Source organism: Halichoeres trimaculatus, unplaced genomic scaffold (genome assembly GCF_033239565.1).
Source record: "Halichoeres trimaculatus isolate MK-OKI-2021-1 unplaced genomic scaffold, fHalTri1.1 fHalTri1_scaffold_10, whole genome shotgun sequence".
Lineage (NCBI taxonomy): Eukaryota > Metazoa > Chordata > Actinopteri > Labriformes > Labridae > Halichoeres > Halichoeres trimaculatus.
This window is the reverse complement of record NW_027437187.1, coordinates 36,975,583-36,995,590: the sequence shown is the minus strand read 5'-3', so window position 1 is coordinate 36,995,590 and position 20,008 is coordinate 36,975,583. Positions and strand designations below refer to the sequence as shown.

The 20,008-nt window shown below is 39.0% G+C and overlaps 1 protein-coding gene across 1 annotated transcript in view; it reads right to left on the bottom strand.

The window, feature by feature from the left end:
• LOC141796649 (uncharacterized) overlaps positions 1-20,008 on the bottom strand; it is a 128,600-nt gene that overhangs the window by 77,881 nt on the left and 30,711 nt on the right. The window contains exon 2 of the mRNA XM_074677878.1: positions 13,708-13,906. Coding sequence (XP_074533979.1) covers positions 13,708-13,906 — 199 coding nt within the window. The remainder of the gene's footprint in view (positions 1-13,707; positions 13,907-20,008) is intronic.

Below are 20,008 nucleotides of genomic sequence, written 5' to 3'. Positions count from 1 at the left end.
TCGTGCTGGGCTCTGAAAATAGCTCTGGCTCGGGCTGATGGTGTGTTTACGTGTGACGGACTCGTCTAGGAGCAGGAGGGGGGGCGGCTGGAGCTGCCTCGGAGCCAAACCTCCGGCCCAGTGTGTGGTTAGCCTGCCAGGCTATACTTAGCGTGGTGCGCCCTGTGTGCTGCGCTGTGTGCCGCGCTGTGTGGAGCGCTGTGTGTGTAGTTGGGGGGTCTGCCAGAGGGAGACAAGGGGGAGCCTGTGTCCACACCTACCTATTAATTCACCCGGGGTGGGGGCTGCGGCTAACGGTTAAAGCTAACCACAGCTAAATAGGGCTGTTGGTAAATCCAGACCCAGAACATATTAGTGGGAGATATGTGTGTTAAAGTGGGTCGTGTGTGGACCAGGACTGGGATGTGTCTGTATATGGGACCTTATTTACAGCCCATCAGGGGGAGGCAGAGCCAACGCTGGACAAAGACACGCTGAAAGAGACCTTAAAGGAAACAAACATAAGATGAAGGAGGAATGAAAAACGTCTACTGAAAGCTGCACATTCTGTCATCAAATGTACGTTTCTGCTTCAGCTTCAAAGGAACCGACAAACCTCCGTTTACCGACTCTGGGGGAACGAAGCTTTGATCAGCGTACGTTATGTGAAGGAGAGCAGTCACTGAGGATCAAATCAGAGACCAAGAGGGTTCAAAGGGTCCTAAACAATTAAAAATTAGCCCAAGTTTCTGATGTCTACTTGAAAGTGGACTGTTTATCATCCAATATGAGGCTGCCCCAATTAGAGGCAGGGTCTCTTTGAGAAGCCTGATGTGGGTATACAAACTGAAGGCTGTTATCATGGGGACTCTGTACTAAGAATTTTGAAGAAAAAGACGACAATAAAGAAAATCAGTTCAGTGGTGGGGACATAAGTATGGAGGACTTAAAGTTCCAATATGAAATGTATAAATAAATAACTAAATAGTTAAATAGATAGATAATACTATAAGAAAATAAATCTATATTTATATGTTATGAAATAAAATGTAAAATAATTAAATAATTTATTAGGTCTGTCATTTAGAAAATTAAATTAAATTTTAGTCAAAAAAATTAAATTTAATGAATTTAATTAAAAAATTTAATTTAATTATATATATATATATATATATATACATTTAATAAAATAATAACTCAATAATGAATTTAGTGTGTCATTAATTATTAAAAATATTAATTTGTCAGTAAAGCTAAATTTAATTATTCAACCATTATTTCATTATTTCCTGAAGTAATTAATTAAAGTGTGTCATTAAAAGATAATTTTTTTTTTCAAAAAGCTACTTTAATGAATTTTTATTTAAAAATATAATTACATTTAATATATATATATATATATATATATATATATATATATATATATATATATATATATATATATATATATATATATATATATATATATACACACATATATATATATATATATATATATATATATATATATATATATATATATATATATATATATATATATATATATATATATATATATATATATACATATATTTATTTATATGTATATTTATTTATATGTATATATATCATAACTTAATAATTTATTTGCCATCATTTAGTTCTTTTCTGAACGCCGGCTAACCATAGCAGAAGTTGTTCATAGAGTGGTGGAGTCTTAAAGAGACAGCAGCAAACACCAAGCATAAAACACCAGTCAGAGAAAAAAGTTTCTTATGTGATCTTGCAATCATGTATAGATCTACAGGGGCACCAGAGGGACAAAATAAAGACTAAATAAAGAGCAACACCTCTTCTTTAAGGACACATAAGGTGACTCAGGTAACTTAAACAAATAGTTCTATGAACTTAGGTGACCAGGTACAATGACTTGGCAACAGTATGTACATCAAGTTTGTTCCTTAAAGACTCCACCCAGATGTTTTTTTCCATACAGTTTTTTTCTGCTCTGTGGAAAAATGGCTGTAGTTGAAACATATGTTAAACATATTTAAAAACGTGTGTGTGTGTGTGTGTGTAGGACCAAGGATCCAGACCCTTTAGTTTGGGAGGATCTCTTATAGAAAAAACTGTAACATGAGGATACGTGAGACTGTGAGGTGGACTCTGTGTGCAGCTCTTTACGTTTATCTGGGGTCAGGTTCAGGTCTCTGGTTCTCTCTGCTCCGCCTCAAGGTTGACATTTGGGATCATTTCAGGCCTCAGTGTTCAGACAATAGTACCTATCCCTACAAGAGTGTGTGTTTGTGTTCATGTGAGTGCTTGAGGACAATGAGCTGAAGGTACACAGTGTGCTGGGTCAGGAGAGCTGGCACGGCACCAAGTCCCTGGACTGGAGTAACCTCAGCCCTCTGGCTTACATTAACTCACAGAGAAACCCCCACAGAGTGAGACAGGAACACGCTGTAACACACGCTGTAACACACGCTGTAACACACGCTGTAACACACGCTGTAACACACGCTGTAACACACGCTGTAACACACGCTCAACCTTCACGCCTGCTGCAGTGACATTTTTTCCCCATATGTTCTCATGACGACACAGCCGCACAGCTCAGGAACAAAACATCCTCACACAGCAGGTTCAGATCTGGTTAAACTCATATCTTTTATCTTTGTTTTCTCTTTATCTTCAACATTTCTCCGACCTTTGACCTCTCTGTTCTTGAACCCATCAATAAAACCAGGAAACTTCCTCCTTACAGGAAAACAACACGAGAACAAACTGTCAGGGATGAGGATGTCAACAGTTCAGTCATAATTTAGGGTTTAAACCTAAAACAGATGACAAACAGCTCTTCAGACAGGGTTTGGGTTAAATAAATAAAGACCCTCACATGTTGAATTCTTTAACTCTGTTATTGTTGCAGAAAACGTCCAAAAATATTATGATATTCTGGACGTCCTGATCCAGATCTGTAGAGTTGTGAGTATCAGTGTGTCATGTTGTTACTGTGCCCCATGAGGTCAGTTCTTGAGTTGGTTCACATCCAACGTCTGGTCTCTTTTACCTGCAGCCCCAAAAATAACTTCCAAAAAGTATTGTTTCATAAAAAAGTAGAACAAATATAACTTTTATGAAAACTGTACAAAACCTGGTGAGGTCAAGGCCATGGTAGGGAGAGCAGCAGCAAAGAGGCCCAGAGGTAAAGAACAGAAAAAGCATCAGTGACAACATTGACATGTCAGAGTCTGTGGCAGGTGGAGCACACCTACCTGCTCTTTAAGGATTGATAAGTCTGCAGCAGGGAGAGCAGTAGCAAAGAGCATCAGGTAGAGCACACCTGTGAGTAAGCATCATTGATAATAGTAGGACTTTTAAAAGAGAGGCAAAAAGAACACACTTGATCTCTTGTTCATTTACTTGAAAAGCCAAGGTTGGGAGGGCATCAGCAAAAGGGGCCAAGAGGTAAAGAGCAGAAAAAGCATGTGTGACCACAGTGAAATGTCAAAGTCTGTGGCAGGAAGAGCAAACCTGCCTTCTGTTTTAGGATTAGAAAAGCCTGCAGCAGGGAGAGCAGTAGCAAAGAGCATCAAGTGCAGCATAGAGTGAGCATCATTAACAACAGTGGAATGACAAAGCCTGAAGCAGGAAGAGCACACCTTACATCTTTTCCACCTGCATTAAGTGCTAAGGCAGAGAGAGCAGCAGCAAAGAGGGCAAGAGGTAAAAACAGAAAAAGCATCATTGGCAACAGTGAAAATGTCAAAGTCTGTGGCAGGAAGAGCACACCTGCCCTCTCTTTAGGTCTGAAAAAGCTGCAACTGGGAGAGCAGCAGCAAAGAGCATTAGGTGAAGCAAAGAGCATAAGGTGTAGCACAGAGCAAGCATAATTTCCAACAGTTGAATGAAATAATCTGAGAGAGTCTAGGGCAGGAAGAGCACACATGATTTTTTTTTTCATTTGCACTGAAGGCCAAAGTAGGAACAGCAGCAGCAAAGAGCATCAGATGTAGCACATCTGTGAGTAAACATCATTGACAATGGTGGGATTTCAAAGTCTGAGGCAGGAAGAGCACACTTTGTCTCTTTTTCGTTTTCATGAAAAGCCAAGGTAGGGAGAGCAGCAGCAAAGAGGTCAAGAGGTAAAGAGCAGAAAAAGCATGTGTGACAACATTGAAGTGTCTAAGTAAATGGCAGGAAGAGCACACATGCCCTCTCTTTTAGGATTGAAAAGCCTGCTGCAGGGAGGCCAGTAGCAAAGAGCATCAGGTGCAGCACAGAGTGAGCATCATTGTCAACAGTGGAATGACAAAGCCTGAGGCAGGAAAAGTACACTTGATCTGTTTTTTCATCATTTGTATTAAAGGCCAAGGTAGGAAGAGCAGCAGCAAAGAGCATTAGGTGAAGCATGCCTGTGAGTGAGCATCATTGATAATAGCCGGAGTTCAAAGTCTGCGACAAGAAGAGCACACTTGATCTCTTTTTCATTTCCATTATAAGCCAAGTCAGGAGAGCAGCAGCAAAGAGGCCAACTGTCAAGTCTGTGGGAAAAGAGCACGCCTGCCCTCTCTTTTAGGACTGAAAAGCCTGCAGCAGGGAAAGCAGCAGGAAAGAGCATCAGGTGTAGCACTGAGTGAGCACCATTGATGACAATGGGATTTCAAAGCCCAAGGCAGAGCACACCCCTCCTCTTGTTCATGCGCCTTTAAAGGAAAGGCAGGGAGAGGGTCAGCAAAGAACTCATGGGAACAGAACAGAGTGCACATCAGTGGCAACAGCAGTATGCCAAAGCCTGAGTTAGGGAGAGCACACCTCCCTTCTCTTTGATAAAATGAAAAGCTTAGGCAGCAAGAGTATCAGCAAAGACTCCTGGAGTATAGAACAGAGCGACCATCAGTGGTAATAAATATGACACTGGTTAAATCCCTTGCTTCCTTTTTTGGACATAGGGGGCGCCAAAACTGACACAAGCTGAAATTTCCTCACAGAAGCTTTAACAGTTCAGTTAATTTTCAGAAATCTTAAAAATTTGTGAGCACATCATGACCTCCTCTGAGATGTTGCTCTGCTGAATCTCTTTCTGCACGCTGCAGATTTGAGTAGTCTCGTCTCTCAATGTAATCCTTCTGACGCTCCCCGCCCTGCAGCTCCACACTCAGAGGGTGTGGATCCAGATCGTGCAGACCTTCCTGAGTCCCGGGACAAACTGATTTATGGAGCTGGCACGAGGCACTTCTTTAGGCGTGGGTGTACTACAAACCCAAAATCGTAAACGTTTAAGACTCACTTGGCCTCCCAGGAGATTTGTGACTCCTGCTCGTACTGAGCTGGTCAGGAACAGGGCTGGGTCTGTGGACCGTGTAATAATGACCCACTCTGCCCTGGCGGGGTTTGGGCTGATCATTTTATAAGGTTATGATTGGTGGCCTGAGGTGTGCCGTCTGTGAATGTTCCTCTTGTTTGAGGCAGAGGAGAGCCGGAGCGGGCAGGGTTTGACTGCCGTGATGGATGTTGAGGTCTGGAAGGTCCTGTGGTCCGAGTAGTGCCCCTTCCCCTTCCTCCTTGGCTTTAAGTCCTCCATAGTAAAAGAGGGCTGGGTGCATTCCTGGGGCTGAAGAAAGTTCAGTGACAGGAAACCAGGAAGTCTTCTGACTCCGTGCGGTTCGTCGTATTGTCTCAGCCAGCAGGAACTCTCCGATTATCGCCGCTGAAGTGTTTTCACTTCATCTGCTGCTTCCCTCCCCTGACCACAGGGTGTGTGAGTGTGTGTGTGTGTGTAGGTGTGTGTGTGAGTGTGAGTGTGTGTAGGCTGGATTATAACATCACACACAGCTGTGACTGACTGGCTTTAAAAACTCCTGTTCAACAATTTGAGATATAGTCATTGCAAAGCGCTGTGAGGAGGTTTTAGATCAAGGGTCTTCAACCTGTGGCTCTGGAGCCTCATGTGGCCCTTTGACTCCTCTGCAGTGGCTCCTTGTAGCTTAAAAAAATTACAATTTTAATAAGGAATTTTTGATTTCCTTTCAGAGGGTATTGATGATTAAAGACACAGACACTAAATAAAATCATGATTTAATACTTTGTGGAAATAAATGTGAATCGCATCTTGAAATAAAGCTTTCAAATTTTGGAGGCTTTTGCAATTTTTTGAAATATTTTTACAATTTTCTTGAATTTAAGTTTTTTTTTTTTTTAGATCAAATAAAGATTACAAATTAAAGATTTTTCTGGGGTTTTTTTTTCAAATTTTTGCAAATGTCCAATTTTTTGTGAACGATTGAAATACCATTTTTTTGTAAAACAAAACAAACAAAAAAGTATTATAATATTTTTTTTTTGAAAATTGAGCACATTTTTGAAATTACAATTTTTATTTTTATTTTTATGGCAAATTTTTGAAATCTCAAAATTTTTGAAAGTATTTGCAAATTATTGAAATTTAATAAAAAGTTCTGCAAATTTATGAATTTTTCCTTTTGTTTTAAATTTTTCAAATTTATTAAAAAATAGAAAACTAGGACATTACATGCACAATTTTATAAACACAAAAATTAGTAATTATTAACTACATTTTTTTTTTTACAATATCTTGGCTTTATCCACTTTTTTGTCTTTATTGTGAAGATAAAGTAGATTTTGTGTCTCCTGAATGACTTTAATCCAGGTGAGCTGAGGAAAAATGGCTCCTATGAAAGTAAAGGTTGCAGACAGGCAATGTCTCTGTGTTTTCTTTTTAATAAATACTCAAATACTCAAAAAATGTGGAATTTAAACCATTACAAAAACATTCAAAAATTTGACTTTCAATACATTTTGCAAAATTTTTGCTAAAAATTAAAAAAATTGAAATGCTATTAATTAGCCAAATTTAAAAAAAAAAATAAAAAAAAATCAAAAGGTTGTAAAAAAATCCAAAAATTTTATTGTCCATAAATTTGCAAAAAAAAATTGCTAAAAATTGAAATGTTGTAAATTAGCCAAATAAAAAAATAGATAACCTTATATAGTTGCAAAAATTTTGAAATTTTAAAAATGTGAAACCATTGCAAACATTTTACAAATCTGTAAACTCCAAAAATACGCAGGAATTTCAAACATTTTTAGAATTTAAAAAATTTTCAAAAATAATTTATCAGTGTTGAATTTTTAAAAATTGCATAAAATTTAAGCAATTTTAAATTCTAAAAATAAATAAATAAAAAAAAATCAATATCTCAGGAATACTTAAATTCCGTTGCATATTGATAGTTTTGTTCAACTCAACATGTTTTCTCTTTTTTGCCAATTTTCTTTATTTAGTGATCTCTGAAAGACAAATAACAATACTTGATTATATAATATTTTTTAAAGCTGCAAGGAGCCACTTCAAAGGAGTCAAAGAGCCACATGAGGCTCCAGAGCCACAGGTTGAAGACCCTTGCGATAGCCACATCGGCTACGTAATTGCATGACGCCATAGCAGTGCGGCGCAGTGTACCCTGCTAACAAATCAGACGAAGAAGAAAAACATGACACACTAAACAAAGAGCTTTCACACAGGAAGTGGCGACTCTTTCCACCAATCAATGGACTGCAGTATTTCTAGCTCCACCCTCTGGGGTCAGATCAGTTTAGTCTGACACCCCAACAAAAGGGAACCAAAAATTGGGACGGTACGTCTCGGTGATTTGGGGACCTGTTCCGGTTTCTGTCAAAGGCCACAAACTGTGTACTGTACCGTACCGTACTGTACCGTACTGTACCGTACTGTACCGTACCAAGACGAACTGAGCTGAACCTCTTGGTGGAAACAGGGCTTAAGTTTGTAGCCACACCTGCAGCACTTTCCACTTTCCCTCCTCCAGAAGCTGAAGAGGAGTCTCTTATTCAACCTGATCCGTTTCTGGATCAGACGTCTGGTCTTCCTCAGGGCTCACCCAGGTCCTGCTGAGGGTTTACTCACAGATGGAAAAGCTGTAACTGTTTATAACTCAGCAGCCAGGTGGGACCGTCCTGCAGACGCAGCACCAGGCCCTGCTGCTGCTGCTGCTGCTGCTGCAGAAGTTTCATTATTCCCAACGAGAGGCGGCTCTTCTTGGGTGGTCTCCTCCATGTGTCGGCCCCCAGTTTGTGTAAATATGTGTGTATCTGAGTCTGTGTCTTGTTGCTCGCACATTTTGTGAATAAATTCTGCCCGTGTGGCTTTGCAAGTGTGCACATTTGCCCCAAAACTGCACAAGTCACGGATTTCCTTCCCACGTAATTAGCCATGGCTGCTTTTTACGAGGGTGATAATCTGAACTGGGCAGCAGCCAAGCAGCTAGGACGGCTAAATACAGACACCGTCCACGCAGGAGGAAACTGAAGCATCTGACTAAAGTCTGCTCAAAGTGTCATTTCTGACGCCGTCTGTTCAGGCAGAGTAAGAGAAAGAGGAGAGGAAGGAGGAAGATAAACAAACCTCAGGACTTGGTGCCTGCCGACAGCGCCAAAAGCACCAAAAGTTCGTTGAGTGACCATGATATTACTGTTATCAGTCCAGTTTGTTGCATCATCGAACATAAAGCTAACTAAACCCAGAGAACTGGACGTATCATGGAGTCATCCGTGTTGACAGTTTGTTCCAGCGGCCACATATTTTCCCAGTACACCCTCATGGTACAGCAGCAGACGTCTGGCTGGGTTTATGTGGATGATCTCATCCCTCATAGGAAGCTTTCATGGGACACCTGGGGTCCAGGATTCAGAGAATAAAACCGCTACAGGCGTGTTTTATATCCAGTGTCAGTGGAAAGAAACACAGAAAGACGCGCTCCTGGATGATCCGGCACCTTCTGAAGGTCTCTGTCATGAATATTCTGTACATGTGATGAAGAGGAGCGTAGAGGATCATAAAACTCTGAGATATCTGCGCTGGTTTGAGGCATGGAAGGAAACTTGATTCTCCTCCTACAAAATGATTTTTCCATTGTTTTGGCCAAATCCACAAAGCGCAGCCGGAGCCAACTGTTCATCCCCGTGAAGCTGCAAATGTTTTTTAAAGTACACACCGGGCTGAGAGTGCTATCATACCATTTTCTGAAAACCAGTGTTGCACAATAATCACACAAACCACAACCAATTTTCCTGTCATGTCCTGACGCGCTGCCAAGTCACCGAAAATACAGCGAGCGGGTCTGAGGAGGGATGGCTCAGGGAGGATCGATGACGTCTGTCTGCTCTGGTGTCTTTACTGAGATTTTAAAGCTAAAAAAGTTGTGTTTGCGCATCTATCCATGTTTTTATCTGAGTTCACGTGCAGTCAAAGACCTCACACATTACACACTGAAGAAAACTGGACTGGTTTGAGGACATTCCTGTATGTTGAGCTATGATGGAGGGAACATTCAGGAACGCCTTTAATCTTTAAGGTCATGCTCTTTTAACCCTGAAGGAGGAAACTCTCACCGTGAAATTTGTTGTTCCCAAAGTTTGAACTTAAACTTTTTTGTATCTGCATCTTTCATCCAGAACAATCTACGGACTTATCTTGAAGCATCATTCCAAACCATATCATAATGTAGCATAACAAAATGTAGCCTAGCTCATGGTGTTGTGACGTTATGTAACGTGCTAAAATAAAGTGAAACTTAACCATTCTAATAACAGGGTTCCTACAGCTCAAGCCAAGTTAAATTTAAGACTATTCAAGACTTTTTTGAGACCGTTTGAAATCAGATTTAAGACCAAGTTGACAACGAACCACAATTGAAACAAACAAAATAAAATAAAAACACCACATGATTTACCTGGGTGAGAGGACATTTTAACCCAATGTTTATTTTAAATAAAACATCACTTTTTGTCTTCTTTTTAACTCCATTTTTTCAGCTTTATGCCTATTTTGACCCCCATTCATCATTTTTTGGCCACTGCCAGAAACATTTTTGTAATTTTACATGTTTTTTGAAATTTAATATCAAATCTAATTCCCAGTTTTGCCACCAAAAACTATTTCCTAAGCTACTTTTGGATTTTTTTGCAAATTTTCCTTTTTTTTTTTTTTTTTGCAATTTCATACCTGTTTTGCACCTATTTATTATCCTTTTTCCACTTTCATACCATTTTTTGCTCAGTTTTTGCAATTCTTATCCCTTTCTTGACCTTCATTCATACACTTTGTCCCTCTTTTGCACCATTTATATCTTTTTAAGCCCGTTTTTATACCTTTATGCCTATTTTGCCCCCATTATTTTTTTTTTTGGCCACTGTCAGAAACATTTTTGTAATTTTACATGTTTTTTGAAATTTAATATCAAATCTAATTCCCAGTTTTGCCACCAGAAACTATTTCCTAAGCTACTTTTGGATTTTTTTTGCAAATTTTTCAGCTTTTTTTTTTTTGCAATTTCATACCTATTTTGCACCTATTTATTATCCTTTTCCACTTTCGTAACATTTTTTGCCCAGTTTTTGCAATTCTTATCCCTTTTTTGACCTGTATTCATACACTCTCTCCCTCTTTTGGACCATTTTTATCTTTTTAAGCCTGTTTTTATAACTTTATTCCTATTTTGCCCCCATTATTTTTTTTTTTGACCACTGTCAGAAACATTTTTGGAATTTTCACATGTTTTCTGACATTTAATTTCAAATTTAATTTCCAAGTTTGCTGCCATAATCAATTTTCCTAAGCCACTTTTGGATTTATTTATTTTTTTGGCCAATTTTTCAGCTTTTTTTTCCCTCTCCAGGCACTGTAGTTAAAACCAAGACATGCGTCTGCTCTGAAAGATCCTGGTGCAGCCACATCACTGATTTGTTAGTTCTGCTTTTGTGATTGCACGATGTTGCCATGACAATAAATCAGTGAATTCTTTTTGAAAAATAGATACATTTTGCAAAATGTTTTTTTAGTTCAATCTAACATAAATCTTATTAATGTAGTTAAATTTTTAAGACTTTTGAAAATTGGATTTAAGACATTTTAATGCCAATTAAGGCCTTATTTTTAGAATTATGAATTCAATGCCTTTTAAGACTTTTCAAGGATCCACGGGAACCCTGAATAAAAACCTTATAAAATGTAATATAACATTAGGTAACGTCACGTAACACCACAATACACATCGTGTCAAAATGTAACAGACCATAGGGTATTGAAATGCAATGTAACGTTTCCTAGCAAGTCGTGACGTAACGTGATCTGACATCATATCACGCCATCATTCATTTTTTTAAATAAAACAGAGATCATTTTATTTGGTAATCCCCTCATTGTCTTGGGACCACTCCAAAATTATTTGCGCCCCAAAGCCACCAGACTTGACGTCACCATAGACAGAGATTTTAAACTGGATAAGCAGGTCAATGCGGTTTTAAAATCGAGTTTTTATCACCTTCGTCTTTTATCAAAGGTAAAACCTTTTTTTATCTTTTAATCTTCTTGAACAAGTCGAGCATGCTTTTATCTCTTCTCACCTAGACTACTGCAATGCGCTTTACACGGGTATAGGCAAAAATGCACTCTCGCAGTTGCAGTTTGTCCAGAACTCGCCAGAGGTCCAGAAAGCGCGAAAATATCACCTCAATTTTAGCTTCTTTGCACTGGCTCCCTGTTAATTTTAGACTTGATTTTAAGATCCTTTTGTTTGTTTTTAAAGCTTTGAATGGACTGGCCCCTCGATACATCACAGACTGCCTCCAAATTTACATTCCAGCGCGCGCTCTGAGGTCTGAGGACCAGTCCCTGCTCGTGGTGCCTAAGAGGAGACTTAAAACAAAGAGGGACAGGGCCTTCTCTGAGGTTGGTCCCAAACTCTGAAACCCTCACATCCGAATGGCCCCCACAGTGGACTGTTTTAAGTCTGGTCTTAAGGCCCACTTTTATTCACTGGCTTTTAACACCGCGTGAGCTGTGTGGTCCTCTGTGTCTTTGAATTTATTTTATCTTATTTATAATTTTAATTCATGTTTTTATTTTATGTTTTATTTATTTTATGGAGCTGGCAGAGCTTTGTGTATCTGCTTTTATTTTGTTGCTTTTGTACAGCACTTTGGAGATGTTGGTCTGTTTTTAAAATGTGCTATATAAATAAAGTGGATTGGATTGGACTGGATCATATGAAGTAACGTAACATCACTAGTTGTGATCGTTACGAAACGTGATGTAACACATGGTATCATAGGGTCATAGCATCACCAACATAACATACTCTAACCTTACGTAACAATGCTAATTATCACGTAACTAGTTAACATTACATTATGTAACTACATGATGTGACATTACTCAACTAGCTACCGCTACATTGCATAACTTTGAGATGTTACATTACACAACCAGTTAGACATAACATAACATAACATTACACAAACAGTTATCATTGCATTAGGCTACATTACGGAACTATGTGACATTACACTACGCAACTAGTCGTCATAACATTACTTTACATTACGTTACATTACGTTACATTATGTAATGTTACATTACATAACAACATAATGGTACGCTATCTAACTGCATAACTATGTAGCTACAACACAAAGGTTAAGGTTGCTCTGCATTTGGAGTGGATCATTACTTTGTATGGCTCATTTGTTGGTCATGGACACTAAACTGTTTTTGTCTTCAGTGATATTTTTACTATTTTTTCTCCTGTGTTTGTCTGGAGATCCTACATGTAACGATGGCTGCATTGTTTACATGTGAAATCAGCTGTTAGCAGCCTGTAGCATGTCAATGCTAACTGGTGCAAGGCCGGATGTTTCCCACAAGGTGAGGAGAAGGAGGTGAGGACGACGTGCTGGTTCTCAGGTGTGAGCTAAGAAGTGACGACATGGACCTGTCCTTCCATCCATCGTTATTGGGAACATAAGATCTATCTCCAATAAGATGGACGAGCTAGCTGTGCTAACCCAGCAACGGAGGGGATACCAGAGGGCAGAGTAGCATCATGCTATTCACAGACATTTCTATACACTTTCTTACTTACCATATTTATCGTTATTATGTGATATGTCATCCTAAACCTTTTTTTTCATATTGTAGAATTTATTTTATGGTTTTGCACATTATAGTATTAAATGTAATCGTTATATAACTTTTTGCATTGTAATGTTGCCTATTGTATCTTATGGCCCTTTATCTTATCATATCTTATCGTATTGATAAATTCTATTTGTTATATTTTGGTATCTATCATTTTATATTATCTCGTGTCATAGTACTGTTTTGTACCGTACTGCACCTTTAAGTATTATATTGTAATGCCTTGTATCATGGGATAGTTTTGTCCTGATGTGTAACATGAAGTAATACAACACAAATTACTAAATGCAACATCACGTCACAGATTTGTGCCTCTTTCACATGGAGTGATTGATGAAGAAGAGTGAAGTGAAGAAACCAGAGGAGTCACAGAGACAGTCGATCCTTTAAACCAGTGTTTCCCAATCCTGGTCCTGGAGGACCCCTGCCCTGCATGTTTTAGATGTTACCCCACTCCAGCACACCTGATTCAAATGAATGGCTCGTTATCTGGCCCGAGCAGAGCTTGATGATGAGCTGATCATTTGAATCAGGTGTGTTGGAGTCGGGAACATAAAAAACATGCAGGGCAGGGGGTCCCCAGGACCAGGATTGGGAAACACTGCTTTAAACGTCTCTGACTCTGAGTAAAGTTATTCAGCAGTGAAGGCCATGGAGGAGTGTTTTTACTGATGTGGAGTTTCAGAGCGTGTGTGAGTGAACCCGTGTCCGTGTTTGTGTGAACATGCCTTCTCCTCTCCCCCGCTGACTGCAACAATAAGCCTGCGGTGAAGTCCTGAGGAGCAGCCAAAGCCAAGAACAATGAGAGGGGCGTCGCGTGCCTCTGCAGGACGCGGTTCATGCCCCGGTCCTCGCCAGGGGAGGACGTCCAGAGTCAGCACCAGGACCAGGTGAAATGCCGGGCATGCCACAGTCCCATCTGGCTTCCTGCAATGGAAAGAGGGAGACAGAGAGAGGTGGAGGATTATGTCTCTTTCCTGCTGGAGGGGATGTCTGGGCTGAGAGGACAGAGAGGACAGAGATGATGGAGCTGATTAGACCTGAGACTGAGAGCAGAGCTTCAGCTTTAACCGGAGTGAAGACGTAACATGTACGCTCTCAGACAGGGCGATGAGTGTGCTGCAGCTTTCAGGGATATTCTCTGTTCAGCGATTAAAGAGGGGGGATTCTGCTTTCCCATAACACAGATAGAAAGTAAGAATACTGGAAGAAAATACAGATTTTAATTCAAGGAGGATGGATTCATTTAACTGCCAAAAAGCCAACTTAACACGCACAACATAAGTTGATGTCCTAAGACAAAAACAGACGAAAAAAAAGGTGATTTGAGCAATGTATCCAATATATGTGGTCATATTTAGGTATTCTTTTAAAAAACAATTTTAGCAAATTTGTTGAATTTAAATTTTGCAAAACTTTTAAGTTTTGGAAAGATTTGACATTTGAATTTTAAAAAATACATTTTATTTTATTAATTTATTATGATTTGATGTTTTTTCTAAATTTCTGCCAATTTTTGTAATTTCAAAAATAATTAAATATTTGCAAAAAAAAAAATACAATTTTTCTTTTTTTTGCAATTTTTTTAAGTTTTGCAAAGATTTGACATTTCTTGTTTTTTCTTTTTTTTTTAAATAATTGATATTTAGATTTGTGAAATAAATTTTTGTGCTTTTTTTAAAATAGGAAATTTTTTGAACTTTTGCAAATTTTTGAAAAAATCAAGTCTTTGAAATTGCAAATTTTGTAAGTATTTGCAAACTGAGAATTTTTGCAAATTTTAAAAAACTTCCATTTGTTTTAATTTTTAAGTTTTAAAATGTTTTGAAATTTTTGCAATTTTTTTTAACACTTCAATTTTTTTTTGTAGTTTCACAATGTTTTGAAATTTTTGCAAATTAAAGCAAATTTTTAAATTCAAAATGTTTTGACATCCCTGCAAATCTTATAAAATTTAAATTCTTTTTTTACGTTTTATTTTTATTTTTTGAAATTTTTGCATAATTATTTCAAACAAAAAACTTACATCTTGTGTGTATAATTTATAAATACAAAAATAACATCATGTTTAGATAATAATTTACTGGGTTTTAACTCTAAATAGAATTTTTAATGCACTTTTTTGTCTTTACTGCACAGATTAAATAGATTTTGTGTCTCCTGAATGACTTTAATCCAGGTGATCTGAGGAAAAATTGCTCCTATAAAAGTAAAGGTTGCAGACCCCTGTCCCCGATGCTCAACGCTGAAGCCAGGAAGTGACAGTAACTGACATGCAAATGTGTTGAAACGGTTCAGGAAATCAAAAACCAAACAGAAAATCCACAAACTGAAATCTCAGAAATGATGCAAATTTTAAAGCATGTGCAAAAAGTCACAGAAGTGCATCAGTAGTCAATCCAGTGGAAACTGATGATCTTTTATAATGAAGTATAGATCTGACACATTTACGGTATAATCTGTTTTAATCTGGGCCTCCTCGTGCTGTAGTGTAGTGTTGTGTATTATCCAACATTTCTCCGTCCCTCTGCTGCTGTGTTTCATTACAGAGAGTGGGGGAGGAACTGTTTTACGGTCGGCTTGTTTCCCTGTAAACTTTAATGTATACACACAAACAGTCGTGTGTTGTTAACACACACAAAGCACACTCACACACTCACAAACTCACACACTCACACACTTCAGCTCGCCCATCCCCCGACCTCCACTTTGCTGAGTTGACACAAACATGTTGGAGGGAGGCTGAAGGAAAAACAAGCCCGGACACATCGCTTGGCTCGGGCTCTGCTTCGTGTCCCAGATCTCTCCGTCAGTCACACGGAGCGAGAATGGAGCCAACACGGAGCAAACACGGAGCCAGGAGTTCCCATCAGCTGGGAAGTGTTTTTATATAAACCCCTCTCCGTGTTGGCCTCACGTTCCCTCTCTGTATCCCTCAGTCCCCTAGCTGAGGATCTGAGGATCTGATGAGAACCGTGTGTTCCCCCCAGCTTTGAGACGCAGCCAGCGCTTCATTATGTATGAATTCAAACACACGGTTCAGAGAGGGATGGAGCAGGACGCTGGAACACCTGGGATCACTCTGACAGCTTTAGGATGAACAGGTTGTGCTTTTAATTGTCCCCTCCACGGGAGGAACTTTCCCCAGGAACTAGGGACTTTTTGACAACCTATACCCCCATTCCCACCAAGTGGTCTGGTATGGATCAGTACAGTGTGGTACAAATCCGGCCACTAAAACCTGATGCCGCTAGCTGCGTCAGCTACGTAATAGCATGACGCCAAAGCAGCAATAAATCCAGCAAAGAAGAAAGACCCGACAGCAGTTTCTCGCTGTTTGGTGACGCCATTTCCCAAACAAACAGGAAGTTCTCTTCATAAAGTCAACTGGAGGTTTCAACATGGCAGGGTAAGGTGTTGCTCTTTATTATCGCTAGGGAAACAGTCGTTAACTTCTAAGGCCCCGTTTCCACCAAGTGGTCCGCTACAGATCAGTACAGTTTGGTACGGTACGGATCAGTACAGTTTGGTACGGTACAGATCAGTACAGTTTGGTATGGTACGGATCAGTACAGTTTGGTACGGTACAGCTCAGTACAGTTTGGTACGGTACGGATCAGTACAGTTTGGTACGGTACGGATCAGTACAGTTTGGTACGGTTTGGATCAGTACAGTTTGGTACGGTACAGCTCAGTACAGTTTGGTACGGTACAGCTCAGTACAGTTTGGTACGGTACGGATCAGTACAGTTTGGTACGGTACGGATCAGTACATTTTGGTATGGTTCGGATCAGTACAGTTTGGTACGGTACAAATCAGTACAGTTTGGTACGGTACGGATCAGTACAGTTTGGTACGGTACACATCAGTAAAGCCTGATTCTGTTAGCAGCCAACCGTGTCCATCTTGGTAGGCGGTGTGTAAGCCAGATGCTGATAGCCACATCAGCTACATAATTGCATGACGCCATAACAGTACGGTTCAGCGTACCCCGCTAATAAATCAGACGAAGAACAAAAACATGACACAGTAAACAAAGAGCTGTCACACAGGAAGTGACGATTCTTTCCACCAATCAACAGACTGTGGTGTTTCTAGCTCCACCTTCTGGGTCTGATTGGTATGACTGGCACCCCAACAGAAGGGAACCAAAAAGTGGGACGGTACAGGTCGATCATTTGGGAACCTGTCCTGGTTTAGTGAAAGGAAGGGCTACAAAATGTGGACTGTACCAAGAAGAACAGAAATGGGGATTATTTTCATTTTGCCCTCAAAAAACTGGGGTCTAAACTTTGTTCTGGGGGAAAATCCATCCCTGAAAAGTACTTTCTAGGGACTTGGGAGGGCGGGGCCTACAAAGTGAAGGTTTCTGATTGGTAGCGCCCCCTCTGTCCACGATAAGATGACCCCCAGCTGTGATGGACTTGGTTAAGTACCTCCCAAACAGTGGTCTTCTTTGAGACTTATGGTGTGAATGTGTCTCTGACTGCCCTACATTATTTTAACACTGCCCCCTACAAGTCTGGAGTTGTATTGCAACTTCTCTTATTTTTATCTTCATACATCTCTGATCTCATTTTTAAAAAACTCATGAGACTTCAGAGCTTAGTTGAAATGCAGACAAACACTTGGCCACAGGAACCATTTAGTTCCTGGAACTAAATTGTTCTTTTTGAAAAACACCTTCAAAGACTCTAATAACTTTGATTTAAAAAAATTAGGTTGAAAGTTGCAGCAGATTAAAGTCTAAACAAAGAGCTTTGTAGATTATTTAAAAATCAATCTATGTCACACATTCATCGCTACAGTCAGTAACAGATAAACTGTCTGAAAAAGAAACAGGTTTTAAAGTCAACACGTTCCCAAATTTAGGATATTTTCCCAAACTTAGAGGACGGAGCATCAGTCAACAGTAGCATCAGCGTTCAGGTGTCAGTTGTAAACACTCATGGTGGTTTGCATACAGACTTCAAACGTCCTGTTTTAACTGTTCACACTCAAGCTGTGCATACATCCCAACATGTACACACACTCACGTTCAGGGGAACTGGAGAGGAACAGCAGCGTGTCTGAAGACCAGAATCTGAATATTTGGTCTGTCATTGACCGAAAAGATTGATCCTTTCAACCCATGACAGCTTTTAAAGAGATTTCTAATACCGTCATTTTAACCTCGGAGAGCTTTAAATGAAGATAAAACAGACTCACTTTAAAGAGCTTATAATCACAGGAGCAGGGGTCTAAATTTAACTCTGCTGTCATTAATCCACCTCGCTCCAACAGCCCTGGACATATCTGTCTGAAAATGGTTGATCTTGTTCTTTTTTAGATCACAAAAGTTGTTTTTCCACCACAAAAACTGTCTCCAGGAACTAGGAACTCTTTAACCCTACACCACACAAGAACCCTACAGGTCACCTGGATGTTTTTTTGTTATTTTGTCCTTAAAGGGTCAGAAATCATGCCCAGAAAGCTCATCTTGTCTTCTTTCAGGAACTCTTTGAAGTTTTTCTCCTGCCCAAATAGTTGAAGAGTTACGGTAATAAGCACAGATGTAACAGTTATTGCCTGTGATTGGAGCATTGTTGCTCATGAATTTCTAAGCAGAACGGATATCGTCATAAATCCTGTCTTTTCTTATGTGAAGGTAGGGTCTGCAGGATTTTTCGTTACTTTTTCGTAAACACAGCATTCAAACTGGGCTCCTCCTCCTTGGCTCAGTGCCAGCAGCAGCACACACATACAGCCTCTGACCGTGCCTACATGAAAACACTCACTAGCCCAGCAACCACCTGCAACAACAGGTTTCTACGCAAAAAAATGGCAAAATTACAAAACTATTGAGGTGTAATTAAAAAAAAAATATATGCACTTTTTGTAATTTCAAAAATTGGCAAAAAGTTTGAAAAATAATGAAATTTGAAAAAATATGCGAAAATTTCAAGTCTGCAAAAAAATCTAAACGTTTTGCAAAATGTAAAAAAGAAAGAAGAAAAGAAAGAAAATCAAAAGTAAAAATCAAGAATAAAATAAAAAAAAATTAGAAATTGAATTTTTTAAATAAAAAAAATGCTATGATTAAAAAAAATGAAGTGTTAAAAAAAACAAGAATATCAAAAAATTTAAAAAAAAGTATAAAATAATATATTTCAAGAAAATTTAGAATTTTTGAAATAATATTTGGATTTGATAACATACAAAGATCACTCAACTCAAAATATATAAAAATAAATAGAATTGATTTACAAAATTTCATTCATTTCTGATGTGAAAAAATTGCAAAAAAATCATAAATTTGCAGAATTAAACAAAAGAAATGTGAAAATTATGCAAAAATTCCCAACAATTTCAAAATTTCAAATATGCCAAACTTAGAAATAATAATAGTATTAAAAAATGTTACTTGAAATCTTATAGTTTTCAAAAATTCGAAGTTTTTGAACTATTTCTTAAATGTCATATAATATATTGATAATTTCACTCAACTCATATTTTTTTTTCAAACAGACAAACAGATGAGCAGTGAAGGTCTTATTGTGCACAGGATGTTGAAAAAGCAGCAGGTTACTGACACCTGTGTGACTCAGTGAGGACGTGTAGTTATCATGACGCAGAGTCAGGAGGAACACGGACAGATTGTGAACCAGTCTGGCGCCTTTTGGTGTGTCAGGGTCAGATTTGAATATGAAAAGAAACTCATCAAAGCTCATCGACTCGCAGAGAGTTAAATCAAAGCTTTCATTTGCATCAGCAGCACTCCGGTCAGATTAACCTGCATGTCGTTAGCATCCTGCATGTCGTTAGCACCCTGCCTGATGTTATCAAACAGCCTCTGAGGATGTTGATGGGCGTTTTGGGACGCGTTTAACCCTTCTGTCCCCGCGTCGTGGCGTCCTGTCCTTTGTGTCAGATTTCGTTTAATCACTGTTATTGATTGCTCCTAATCCCTGCTTTTGGTTTCATCTCATTCGCAGTAACGATGATACGCCCAGCGCCATCTGTTTGGAGCGCAAGGCCGATCTCGTTAT